The sequence below is a fragment of the Atta cephalotes genome, assembly GCF_000143395.1.
Source record: "Atta cephalotes unplaced genomic scaffold scaffold00007, whole genome shotgun sequence".
NCBI lineage: Eukaryota > Metazoa > Arthropoda > Insecta > Hymenoptera > Formicidae > Atta > Atta cephalotes.
In genome coordinates, this window is record NW_012130071.1 from 2275182 (window position 1) to 2289289 (window position 14108).

The following is a 14108-nucleotide window of genomic DNA, read 5'->3' on the forward strand; positions in this document are numbered from 1 at the left end:
TTCTCTACGTACTATTACTTATAGTTAGTATTATCTACTACGTACTACTACTATATATATATATATATATATATATATATATATATATATATATATATATAAAGCTCAAGATTATTTGTTTGCTTTACATGATATATAGTTATTAAGATTTTGTTAAAACAAATTTAATTTTGACTTCTAACTTCTAACTTCTATATATGCGAGAATAGAAGTCAAATTAATACAAACATCTCTATTTTCAATATATCATAAATTTTTAGATTTGTGTTTCCTTAGACTGATGCATATGTACTAACAATAAGTTAAATCAAAAGTAGAATACGAGTAATTAAGAGCTAATGAAATCGCAAATCAGTTTATAAGCGGAATACTCTTACAAAGATCTAAGAGAACGCGCTTGCGCTCATCAGAGACCTTCCTCGATAATAATAACCGTCGCGTTTATCTTCAGTGACGTTCATGAACGCCGGTAAAATACGAAATGCGATTAGGCGGAGAGCGAAGTGCGGTAACGATATTATCCGTTGCCGTAGTGTATTTGTTAAGAGAGGCGGAGCAGAAAAGGGTAAAACGGAGAAGACCGACATTCAGGAACGAGAGTACAGACACATGAGGAGGAGGAAGAGGAGCAGGATCGAGGGCAGCAGATGTCATGGACCTTGCGCGACCCATTTTACCCTGTCCTATATAAACTAGCTTGCTAATGCTGTTGCTAAACCACCATCGACGACGTTCAGCGACGCCCACCGTCGCTGACCCCGGTTGGCAGTAAGCAACCAATGTCAATAGTCTTTACCATTACTGCATCGCCTAATGCAGCCTCATTTATTCTGAAGATCGCATTGTATCTTTTATTGATCTTTATTTAGTCGTATCTTTACTTAGTCGTTTGTGTTTCACAAAATATATAAATATAATATGGAGAATGCAACACATATTTACGAAAGAATTAAATTCGGAATATATCGTTATGCGAATTTTATTTTAAAAACAGGATTTTTGGAAAAGAGAATAACCTATATTCTTCTCGAAAGCGTCATCTATGACGAAAGTTGTTTTTGCAAAAAAATTTTTGCAGATTGATTACAAATGTGACGTAAGTTTTATAATTCTGCACGGAAAAAAATATTTGATTGAATTAACTGGAATTCTGAATTAAACTAACTGGACTCTGATGGAAAATGAATCCTGTAGATATACCAGAATTCTGATTATATCTACTAGATATTTCTGATTAAATCTACTAAAATTCTAGTAAATCTAATCAAAATTTTAAATTATTCATTTTCCATCAGAATTCTAGTTAATTCAATCAAATATTTTTCTTCGTGTGTGGACATTTTAAGCATTAGTACACGATCATTCGTATCCTGCGCATTTTTTTTCTTTGAAATACTATATTACTATACTTGGATAAAAATAATGGTCTCTATCCTTTTTTTTTTTTAAATAACTTGATACCATAAATATAATATTTTCTAAAGATGTTAAAATACACGTAAGAATCATTTATAATTTTTCTATATCTGTAAAAATTAGAACAATCTATAATACGTAGTAAAAAAATCAAAAAAACATCGTTTTGTATTAAGGATTAAGAGGATATGATGGAATTATCGACATTACATATTAAAAAGTCATTCGAATTAGTTTTACAGAAAATCTTTTTACATGTGTAAAGTACATATCGAATCAACTTCGGGATATTCAATTTAAACTTAAAAACATAAAAATTAAAAATTATATATATATAATTTTTTCACTTTTTTCATTTTTTTAAATTTCAGTGTCCCGAAGTTTATTCGTGTGTGTTTAACACAACACAAAAATTTAAATATAATACATATATAAAAGTTTTCAATTCGAAGAACTTTTTAATCTGTAATGTCGATAATTCTGTCACGCTAACATCATATTAATAATTTTAGAAATTTTTGGAAAAATTTGATTCGTATAGAATATGTTACATACATATATAGGAAACTGTGTACCGATTCTTGCTTCGATTTTTCATAGAAGGAGTATCGATCGCAGAAATAAATGCCTGTCACATAAAAAATGCACTTAATTGCGTCATAGAGACGTCCTGTGGATGCCGATTGAATTTCACCTTGTGGTCACTTCGTCTTCCCATCCCGCGTTGACGTCTACGCATCGCGATTATGCGATTTGCATTCGTGCTACAGCGATGCATCAAGGCTATGTTCTTCTCGAAGACGATTCTCTGCTGCCACGGCAAATTTACATTTAAATCGAAACGCAATCAGTTCACTCAGCGAAGTCGATTCAGCGACGACGGATGAGCGCCAGTTTTCCGCTTCGTTTCCAATGATGGCAAGGAGAGATCGCTATATACGCAATATAATATAGACTCTTCCTTTCCTTCTACCTCTTGAGACAGGGCTTCACGCATCGCCGGTGATGCTCGCAAGAAAATTGCGTACGAACTTATCGCTGAGTCATACTCCGCTTGCACTACGCGAAGATCAAATTTACGGAGAGTTTCCGACAACGACGAGATGAATTTGTTGAAGCGTGAATGCTTCGAGTTAGCGCAGAAGATAGTAAACTGTAAACAATCTATAAAGATATAGAGTATACAGACCTTAACTTCAAAAAATATTTTGGGGCAATATATATATATATATATATATATATATGGAATCGATTTTTCCTTGATTAAAATATGAAGGCTTCAAAAACGTTCATAAAAAAATGTCAGTTTTTACAATTATTATTATTCTCCGATATTTATTATCAAAATATAATTCAATTAGGATTCCAATAATAAAATAAAAATTTATAACATTTTCACGATATCTCCTTATGTTCCTGAACAAGTATCGACAAAAAAGTATTGTCTCTTTTAAAACTTATTCTTCGCTTAAATTTGTATAACATAATCATTGAATGCACTTTTGTTCTATTATTTTCTTTTTCGATTTCTGGTTGCGTTCAAATTAGTATTACAGACGGAAATTTTAAAAGTACGTCGTCGGTCACGCTTTCCATGCCATTGCTCTGATTGCTCATCCTCAAGACTCTTGCTCGCGTTTTTGCATGGCTTCCGCAAGACAAGTGTTTAGCCACGCTTCGCGGAGCCAAACGTAATTTCGTCTTGTCATAAAGCTTTGGTGACAGTTGTCATTACCGTATGCCACCGTGAAGAACGAGAATTTCGCACGATGAATACTCGTCTTGAAATTACGATGATATTTCTAAAAATGGTATCTGTTATTTTTCATACAAAGCACGCGTAAATGCTTATTTAACAAGTACTATATAATTCACATTTGAAAGCATAAGATTGGTAAAGAAAATAGTTCATCATAAATTATAACTATTGAAAAAATTATCAGAAAGTACAGATAATTACTTTTTTAAAGTTATCATATATAAATTATATATATAAATAGTTTCTTTAAACAATTTTAAAATAATTTTAAAATAATCATCATCTTTTCTCACAAATTTAATTTTTAAGCATAAATGTTTTAATAAGTAATATTTCAATAAAAATATTATATAAAAATATCTTGTTTTCGTTGACATTACTTATTTAAAAATCGGACATGTTATAATACGAAAGAAATATTTTAACGTTATTTTAATTATTTAATTCTTGTTAGGCCTGCAAAATTGGAGGTATTGAAAGTTGATTGGGATTTAACAATGTTTTTTCTTACGTAATTTTTTGCGCTGAATCCGCATCCGGCTGCAGAATTGCTTTATCACGTCAAGATTTCGAAATAGCTTAACATGAAACTGCCAAAAAAGCCGTTTTCAATCATATTTAAAATTAAATTAAAAAAGAAAAAGATTTCATAAATTATGTAAAAGCAACTTAATTGACTGGGGAGTCGCCCATTTTGCCTTAGAGATTAAGCTCCTATGACACAATTTATCGAACTTCGAATTGATATCTCCGGAAGAAAAAATCACTTTGAGATGATGTGAAAATGGATTTTGAAGGGGCTGTATAGTAGTAAATGATAACGTTGATAGATTTGACAACAAAGATTTTCTCAATTTTTAATTTTAAATATAGTTGAAAATGACTTTTTTGGCAGTTTTAGGTTAAGTTTTAGGTTTCGAAATCTTGATGTGATAGAGCAATTCTGCAGCCAAATTCGGATTCAGCGCAAAAAATTACACAAACAAAATTATGTAAGAAGTTGTTAAATCCCAATCAATAAAACCATGTAGGCCTGCTATTGTTATTTATATATGTTTCTTTGTGACCAATGCTATTGTACGAATCGCAATTTCATTTTGAATGTTACCTTGAAATGGAACATATGTTCTCTAACGTTATTCGGACCATGGAGCCATATGTTTTTTCGACATTCTCTTAACAATGATCTTCCACGTCTGACTGAGTTCATATTGACAATGTGAATAACACTTTAGATTGAATCACCAATTGTAAGCTGAGAATGTCCAAGAAGAGTTAAAACATTCTATATAAAAATATTTATGTTTTTACTTACAACGTTTTTATATATATTTGCGTTTTCACTCTTAATATTTCTATAATATTATCATTTTGTTCTGTCTTTTCTATCTGTTTTCAATCAAACATAATAACAAGTTTAGAATCGTTAATTTTCATTAAATAATTCAATATCCATTCAAATATTCAAATAAGAATATCAAGAATATCAAATAATTTTAAAACATTCTATCAATATTTCACAATCGATTCTCTTTTCATAGCTATAAAAGTTATATTTTCTCAAAACTACATATTAGAAGATTATTTCGAAATGTCTACATTTATTTGAAGTATACTCAAGTGAAAATATCATCGCATCGGTATGAGATTTCTGGAAAACTTTCAATCTCGCAAAGAACTTTCAGTCTCACAAAGAGTATATTCGAGTCAGGATGAAAATGGGAGAACCCGTCCTTGATAGAATATACTAAGCTCCTTTGGCGTACGCAATTTAAGATGTCTGAGGTATATAGTGCACCGCTCCGGATGTGCTGAGTATGCGAGACGCATGAAAAGGAACGCGTTTGAATCGAAGAACGTACAAAGAGAGAGAAAAAGAGTAGCGATCCACTCGGGCTGAAATTAAATGGGCGGAACTGAAAGTGATGCACGCGCGTCGCACTGCGTATGTTGCGACCCTGGATGCAAAGAGCTTTCTTTCTCGGAGTTTCTGCGTGACGAGAAACGATTGAGACCGACCTTTAGCAGCATTAAATCAATCTTTCTTTAAACTTTCCTTTCTGTACATGACGCTATTATCACTAGAATTTTTCTGCAGATGTCTTTATCTGATGCATTGACGCAATTATCTTTTTTACGTAACTAAGCAATTACGTGCACGTTCAAATTAAGAAAAGAAAAGATTGAAGATAAAAAAAAGACTCGGAGAGTTCTTCGTAGAAAAATCTAAAATTTCTAAAGTATAGGAAAAACTGGAAATGTTGAAGTCAAATGATATCTTTCATGAAGAGAGAAAAAAATCTCATAATAAAAAACATAATCACTGAAGAAACTATACAAATGCACGCTGTGTAAAATGCGTAAAGGTCGAAGTCTGTAATCTCATAACGACAACTTTATTTCTTTAACGTAATCAGTCTCCTCATCCGCGAACGCCGACGCATTTTGTGAAATCTAGAATATCATCAGTAACAGAATTATGTTTCCCTCTGCATTCGAGTGTGCATATTCAATTAGCAGAATTCTAACGTTCCGCTCTACGTCGATGCGGTGTATCATTGATATGTTATATATACAGATAAATACCCTACAGATAAATATGCTGTAATAACAATTGTTTGTTTCAAATATTTCAAAGGTTCACAAATCTATTACAAAGTCATCACAAGCATCAAATTTATTCAAAATATGTTTAGATTCTTATAATCAGTTTAATATTTCAATCAAGATTATTAAATTAAAACGAATTCGATTGGCTTATTAGATACATAAAGTTGATTCCTCGATCAATTTTATAATATCTTTCAAAATAAAATAAATTCTTGTTTTGAGTCCGTAATAATCATTTTTCTAAAATTTGTAATATTATATATTTTAAGATTATTATCAAAGAAAAGATTCTTCGTAAAAAAATAACCGTTATTTAAAAAGATGTGTGCAACTGATAATATTTTTCTCATTTAACGACTCGCAAAACACGAAAAGAAAGACAATAAAAAACCAGATAATTGTCGTTTTGCATTATTCGTTATTCATATTTTAGCATGTTTAACGGCATATGGAATAAAGAATCCTTGCAAAACAAGCTTATTGACTTATTTTGTACAACCTTAAATATTTCTTAGGTTTCGTGAATCGATAAAGCTTGAAAATTGCAAGCTATAGTATGAGTAACGTTACAAGTGGAATGTTTCGCACAAGGGGTACGCAAAAACGACCTTCAGCTCTAATAAGATTTTATTGCGTGCTACGCCGCGAAAGAAATTGCAACTGGGCAATCAGTTGAGTTCCAAGCTTTGCGACCCGAATAAATCGTCATATAAAAACGAATAGGAAAACCACCTTGAAGTTAAAGTAAGAACATACGTACGTATGTGAGGAGATTGATGGAAACAAAAATTAAGAGGGGATACCATCTTTGAGGCTACTTAAATTTGGCAATTTTTTGCAATAAACTAATAAAGTCAATCAAAAATCGTTTTGAAGGGTTTTGATATATAAAATTTTGAGAGTACAAAAAATTTTCTTTTATTTTCATCTCAAAAGATGGCGCTGTTACAGTAAAACTATTGAGTCTCCTTTTTCAATGAATGTGAACGAAATTTTGTACACCATTGCATCTGCAACAAAAATCCAAAGAATTTTATTTTCTACATATTTAAAACTAGAAGTATGTAGAATTTTTGCGATATATTAAAAAACTTTTTTGTTATTAACATTTAAAGATGGAAATTTTTGGTCGAATATCATAATTTTTTTTCAAACATTGACCATTTTTACAAAACAATATTTTGAAAAAATTCTACGTACTTTTATAACTTTAAGTATGTAAAAATAAAAATTTTTGGATTTTTATTGCAGATCCAATGGAGTATAAAATTTCATACACACCGTTTATACACTCATCAAAAAAGGAGGCTCAATAGTTCTACAATATTATAATGCCATTATCTTGTGAAAAAAAAAATTTTTCTTGTACTTTCAAAACTTTACATATTAAAGCTCTTCAAAACGATTTTTGATTGACTTTATTAGTTTACTACAAAAAAATTGCTAAATTTAAGTATTATTTTTAGACTTTAAAAAAGTGGTATCCCCTCTTAAACAAAACAATTACATAAAAAGTAAATCAATGCTCAGTAAACTAAATTAAAATAATCCGTTAAAGGGCTCAGAGCAAAAGCAAGATGCACTTCGTTATTGTTTTAAATTACAAAAACATTATATTTAATAAATCAACATACAGACGATTCGATCAATCTTACAGGTCATTTTCAATATTAAAACTATCATCTATATTAAAACAATGACATAGTAAAAATTCTAGAAAAATCTAACGCATAACATATTAGATGTAGTAAAAAGAAATCCATTATTTTTGCATGAAATTGAATGGAAAAATAATGGATTTTTTTTACTACACCTAATATAATCAATACTCAATACTTTTAGAAACAACGTGTGTAATTCGACAATCTTGATATGGCCGCAAGCAGTTATAAAATCTCTTTCTACATCTGTCCATGATGTCAGTTCAGAAGTGAATCTCGTCTTGATATATGTTCGCAATAATATTGTTATCATAATGTATGGTTATTAGATCTCTATTAAATGCCTAAAGATACATTTATCCATAAAATCGTGATGAAGTATAATTGTATTACTACTAACAAGATGATCAGAATTACATCATAGTGTATAAAACAAACAGTGTTAAGACCAGAACTCCAAAGATATAAAATTTGTCATGTTCTTCTGTGTCTCTTGATAACTTATTTTAAACTTAATATAAACGGTAATTTTAACATTGAAAATAACCTGATGTCGAAATGTCTGTACGTTGATTTGTTAAATATAACGTTTTTGTAATTTAAAACAATAGCGAAGTACATCTTACTTTTACTCTGAGCCCTTTAACGGATTATTTTAAAACAATTACATTTTCTCACGTCGTTAATATATGATTCGTATTCATTCGTTGCTGAAATCATTTAAAATTCATATTTATTTTAAAAATAAAATCTGTTATCAACCAATAATTTACCAATAATAATATTTATATACAATATTGATTTTAATCATTTAAATTTGAATATATATCTTGCACTCATTATCTTTTCGGAATAATAATGACTTTATTAAAGTGTGAAAAAGTATAGATTATCAATGTCTGAAATTAAAGAAAATGAATGTAGCGTTAAAAAAAAACTCTAAAGGCAGCAATATTGCTGCTTGTAAGTTCAATCTTGATATAAATAAAAAATAGACATTATATAAATATAAAAAAATAAAACATAAGATGAACAAGAAATTGAGGAACAAATAAAACACGTAAAGTAAAGAAGATAATAATATAAACATATAAAAAGCAGATATAATATAAACAGATAAATACAAGATAGACAAGAAATTGAGTAGTACATAAATTTAAATAGTATAATTAGCAATGCACAGTATGCCCAAAAAGATTCTTTTTAAATAGAAATACGTAGGAATATTCTATTTGTAGTTTGTACATGGAAAGAACAATTTTGCTGAAATATTCACAATTTAATTAGATACAAATTTGAAAATAATTATGGATCATAAAAATATAATTACGCAGGAAATTCAAGCATGATAACTATGATGAGCAATACTGCAAAAAGTTTTGACATTCGAGCAACCAGTTAGAGTATTCTACATAATTATTTTAATAATTATTTTGATAGTTTAACGAAATTATTTTCAGATCTAGCTAAATTTTTAAATATTTTAGCAACACTTCCGTGTGCAAAACATTACAGTTGCTTCGTGCCATCTAGATTTCGAAGAGACTGCAGGTCTTGCAATTTTTATTATCGTTGCATCGTCAAGTTTCTGTATATGCTTGCAGCAACTGCCACATACAAGCGTTGCAGTAACAATTCTCTCAAAAGTTCATGTCTCCTGTCAAGATGCGACTAGCGAGAGTTCTAAATTTCCGGAGCTTCTTGAATTTTTGACGCTACGCTGCTTCCAAGACATGAAAAATTTAAGCCTCCGAATCCGTAACATTCATTGATCGTAAAATGTAGCCTGTATACGCATTCAATATTTACAACCATTAAAAGTTATTCGACAAAAGTTATTCTAACATCTTGATATTTCCAAATTTTATCTTATCTATCTCTCAAAGTCAAGCAATCGATAATTCATGTTACTTTCGATTCTTATCGTCTCTCACAGTTCTCCCAAGTCTAAGGCTTAGAAGTAACAGGATTATTTTCATTGCTAAAGATTTCTTGCCGGACGATTCGATGCGATTTTTCGATCTCTCGGTCGAATGCGGAAACTTGTAGCATTCGCGATGCGCGCGATCGACCCACGCAATAATCTGATAGAGCCGTATTAGCCTGAATTCCGACAATCCAGTTAGCTACCCTACTCCTCGCCCTGTTTGATCCAGCCTCGTCCTGAATTTGAAGCAATTGGCACGAACTGGCACGTTCGCGACGATAAAATAACATACGTCGATAGATTTCTTAAGGCGAAGTCGTAAAGTAGTGCCTATAAATTTGTTATACTCATAAAGTGTCTATAAATTTGTTATTAAAATAAAATTAGTTAAATGAATTATTAAGTAGTTAATATAATTGACATATCATTTATACGTAACCAGAAAATTTACGGAGACTTTAGTAAATTTTAAGATAAAGTTAAAATAATAATCATCAAAAATAGTAAAAATAAAATGGAGTAAGACAAACGGCAGTCAATTATCTTCCAACGATGCACATTCTAACATTGTTATAGATGAGTAATTTAACCTGGCAATGCATAAAAAAAAATAGATCATTTTGCTGTAATTTTAACAAAACATCTATAAAAAGCATAATGGCATCGCGTGACACGATAATAATGACTGGCGATGTTGGAAAGCTACATCGAGATCTTTTCTTGAGAAGCATTTTAGTGGCAATTCTACCCTTTGAAAAGGTATCATTGAAATTGCCGACGCATTTATTGCCGTGCGAATCACATCAAAAGGATGATTGCACGCGATAAATGATCACGAGACATTGCAAAAACATGAGTTTCGACGCTCACGCGACAGTATTTACACGGAATAGCTTATTTTGTTTTTAAAAGTGTGTCGATGTATTTGCGATAATGATGAAGCAAACAATGAAAAAGCTTTCTTTTATTGTGAATTTCTTCAAAAGATTGAATTCTAAATGCAGATATAAAGCTATTATAAAAATACATTAAAGCAAACAACAGAAAATTTTAATGGATACAATAGACACACAATAGAACAATAATACAGGGTCTCATAACTACGAATTTCCTCTTAAGGACATATTCTTGAGGTAATTTTGAGAGGAAAATTCTAATATGAAAATGTCGAGATACAATAATTTTTTGAATTATAAGCTAACTTTAAATGTTTATAAGTAAAAAATCATTTTACTTTTAGAGCCTCTATTATTATTTCTGGATTCTTTTGAACGTTCTAAGACGAAAATATCGAGATTGTAATAGTTTTCAAATTACATACTATCTTTAACCAATTATAATTCAAAAACTATTATAGCTTCGACATTTTTGTATTAGGATTTTCATTTCAAAATTATCTTAAGTAATTATCTTAAGAATATGTCCTTAAGAGGAAATTCGATAGTTGTAAGACATCCTGTTATACATAAAGAAATTAAAAATTATATTAAAAATAATTTTAAATTAAAATTAATTTAGAAACTAATTTTATAATTGAAAAAAAATGATTCAAGGGATCGATTAATTTAACAGAATAACCGCTTAAACTAATTTAGAATTAATTTTCTCTGAATAAATTCGGATTGATTGATTAATGATAAACTAAAATTACAATATATAATCATAGATTTTTCTTTTATCTCAATCCAAAAAACACTTATATATAAGACTTCCTTTATCGAATGAAATATTGGATTCAACTCACCAAGCATTTTGATACCTTGAACTGGACTCAGAGGGTAGAAATCCCCGTGAAGTGGACAATGGAAGCCCACTCTGCGCTCTCTCCGCCTTGCCCGTCTCGTGAGCATGCAAAGCAACACGCCAAGCGCGAGCATAAGTGCGCCCACAACTATGCAGATCGGCCCCAAGATACGGGAATTGCCGGTAAAGGCAATTCGTGCGGCATATGAGTTCTTGTCTTCGTCTTCGCCGGGGCCACGATAAGAAGCAGCTGTAACGGAGAAATGGTCGAACCGAAAATTAATCGTAGAAGTTAATTAAATAACGTTTATTATAAGGTTGATCAAATTACTGTCTCCTTAAAAGTTTCTCGTACTTTCCATCTATTTTTCATTTTTCTACCAGACAAAACATGCATAATAAAATTATAAAAAAATAAAATAAATTTTCACATCTATATTAATAGAATTCTATTAATTTAATGTAATATATATAAATATTATAAATAGTACAATATAATCTATTTTTGTTCTTGAAGTGTTGAATAAGCTGTTAAAAAATGACAACTCCTAATTGTAAGAAATGTAAATGAGTTGTTCAAATATGATCTCGTCGTGCTCGCCTTTAGCGGAAACGTTGAATACAGAACCAAGATTTGAACCAAGATTTGAACCACTTTATGTTACTCTTCGTGTATTTCTTGTACATAAAATTACTTTGCGCTTTTTTGAAGAACTATAATCGCGTTGATTTGAATTGGTCCGAATTATCGACATCGGCGCGAATGAGAAAATTTTCTACCGAGAAGTTTTAGATATATATAAAGAATTAAAGAAGGAACTCTGCGCAGATTATAATAACGATTGTCTTATTCTCACTAATTGCGAAGCGAGAATGTTACGGAATATTTGAAGAGAAAATGTGCGTCTGCAAAGTAATGGAAATCATGAACATAAATATGTTCATTCGCTGCGGAGAGCTCGCCTTCGAATATATTTTAATCGATAACGCCGCGCTAGTGAAACATTTCATAAACGATTAGTATGCGCAGATCTGACAAATTTCTCTTTGCATTTGTTTTATTTCGTAAAATAAGATAAGAAAACAAATTCAGTAATGTGATTAAAATAAACAGACAAATAAAATAATGCAGCATTAAATATATGTTTATCAATATACTGTATTTTTTCATCTTATGCCTACATCTAGAATGTGAATTCTTTGAGTTCTGGCTCTAAATTTTCATTTATAATGGTTAATACAAAATTTAATTTTCAGTATCAATGTGATACTCAATTTTTTAATTTTTTATAATGAAAAATATTTGAAATATTGAATATTATATTTAATAATGTAGCGATATTAATAAATTTCAAATAACATTTTAATATTAAATTTTATACGAATACTACTCTGATACATAAAAAAAATTTATTTTTTTCAATATTTAGTATATTATTGTTTATATAACAAAAGTTTTTACTTGAAAACAACGTTTGTAATAACATGAGATCATAACATTTCAAAACGTAAAAATGATATAGGTATAAAATAATATTAAAACATACAGAAAATAGAAAACTGTAAAAAATAAAATACAAAAATATAAAACTATGAAAAATATAAAACTTATTAATCCCAAATAAACTAAATATAATAATTTAAAAATGTTAAGAAAATGTAAGTAGTATATTTTCCGCTATTTACAAAATTTACAAAATTCAGAATTGTATATTTAAAATAATGTATCTATTAGTTCCATTTAGTCAGTAAAAAATGAAATCCTCGTTCTACTTAACTCTATCAAAGAGGCGGCGTGATAAACGTAACAAAGACATTATGAACAACCGGACAGAACGATCTAGAATCTAAATCTGCTTAAGAGAAAGAGAAAAGAATAGAAACAACGAAAGGGACATGGACTATTGGACCGGTCTTGGCACGGCAGGAAAAAAGGAAGACGAAAGAGGACGAAAGAGGAGGACAGACCGGTTCTGATAAATCGGTTGGTAACAACTAACAACCTCGTATGTGAAGAAACGTGGTCGAGAAGTGACGGCGAGAGATGTGACGACGGGCCAGCTGTTGCTTGGTGAACAGTCTGGGCCCTCTTCCACTTTTCTTTTTCTTTTTCTTCCTCTTCTTCCTCGCGATAAGAAAGTGTATCTATCTCCGGGGTCAGCGCCCCGATGAACAAACTATAGCGCTTCGCAAATTAATTCAATGAGAAAGAATACGAAACTAGTCTCTCATCTTCGGATAAATCTCGAAAGCTTTCCACGTATTAATATTAATATTAATTAATATTAAATTCACTTTTCAAACTTTGTTATATCTAAAATCAATTGACAAAACTCACGCATCTCTGTATATTATTCTCGAATGTTTTATTTAATAAGATTAATGTAATATAAAATTGATTATGCCATTTGATTAATATTAAAATATATTTGTGAGAATATTCAAAATTTCTTCGTCGAGGAAACTGTTATTAATATTGACAATGGTATTAATATTCACGAGCGTAATAAAATTAGAGCAAATTCAGTTGTAATGTAATTTATTAGACAACTTAAATGCATTGCATACTGCTCACCAAAATTCAGATATTTGTGCATAGCTTGTATGACTCTACTGCTTCAGCCGACTGAATACGGCTTCCTTCTTTATGTAATTAATCCGCTTATAGAATATCAGGAGAGGCTTCAGTCCGATTAGTATGTAACGACGAATACTGAGAGAGATATCTCTTCGTTACATCCAGTGTCGACAACATGTTGACGGAATATACGCATTTCATTGTTCAAAACATATTTCTATTCCATATATAATTTCAATTCATATCTATTCGCGTTATTATCATAAATGAATAAAATATTTTTGGAATTCTAAAACGGGAAGATTTTTATTTTCGTTTGCGAAATTATTTAATGTTAAAAATATTTTAATAGCCAATATAAAATTGCAAAAAATGTATTTTTCATATATATATATATATATATATATATATATA

The 14108-nt window shown here is 30.1% G+C and overlaps 1 protein-coding gene across 1 annotated transcript in view; it reads right to left on the minus strand.

The window, feature by feature from the left end:
* The window catches only part of LOC105626981, a 45248-nt gene that overhangs the window by 16907 nt on the left and 14233 nt on the right, over nt 1-14108 (minus strand). Inside the window, exon 3 of the mRNA XM_012208267.1 lies at nt 11118-11366. Coding sequence (XP_012063657.1) covers nt 11118-11366 — 249 coding nt within the window. The remainder of the gene's footprint in view (nt 1-11117; nt 11367-14108) is intronic.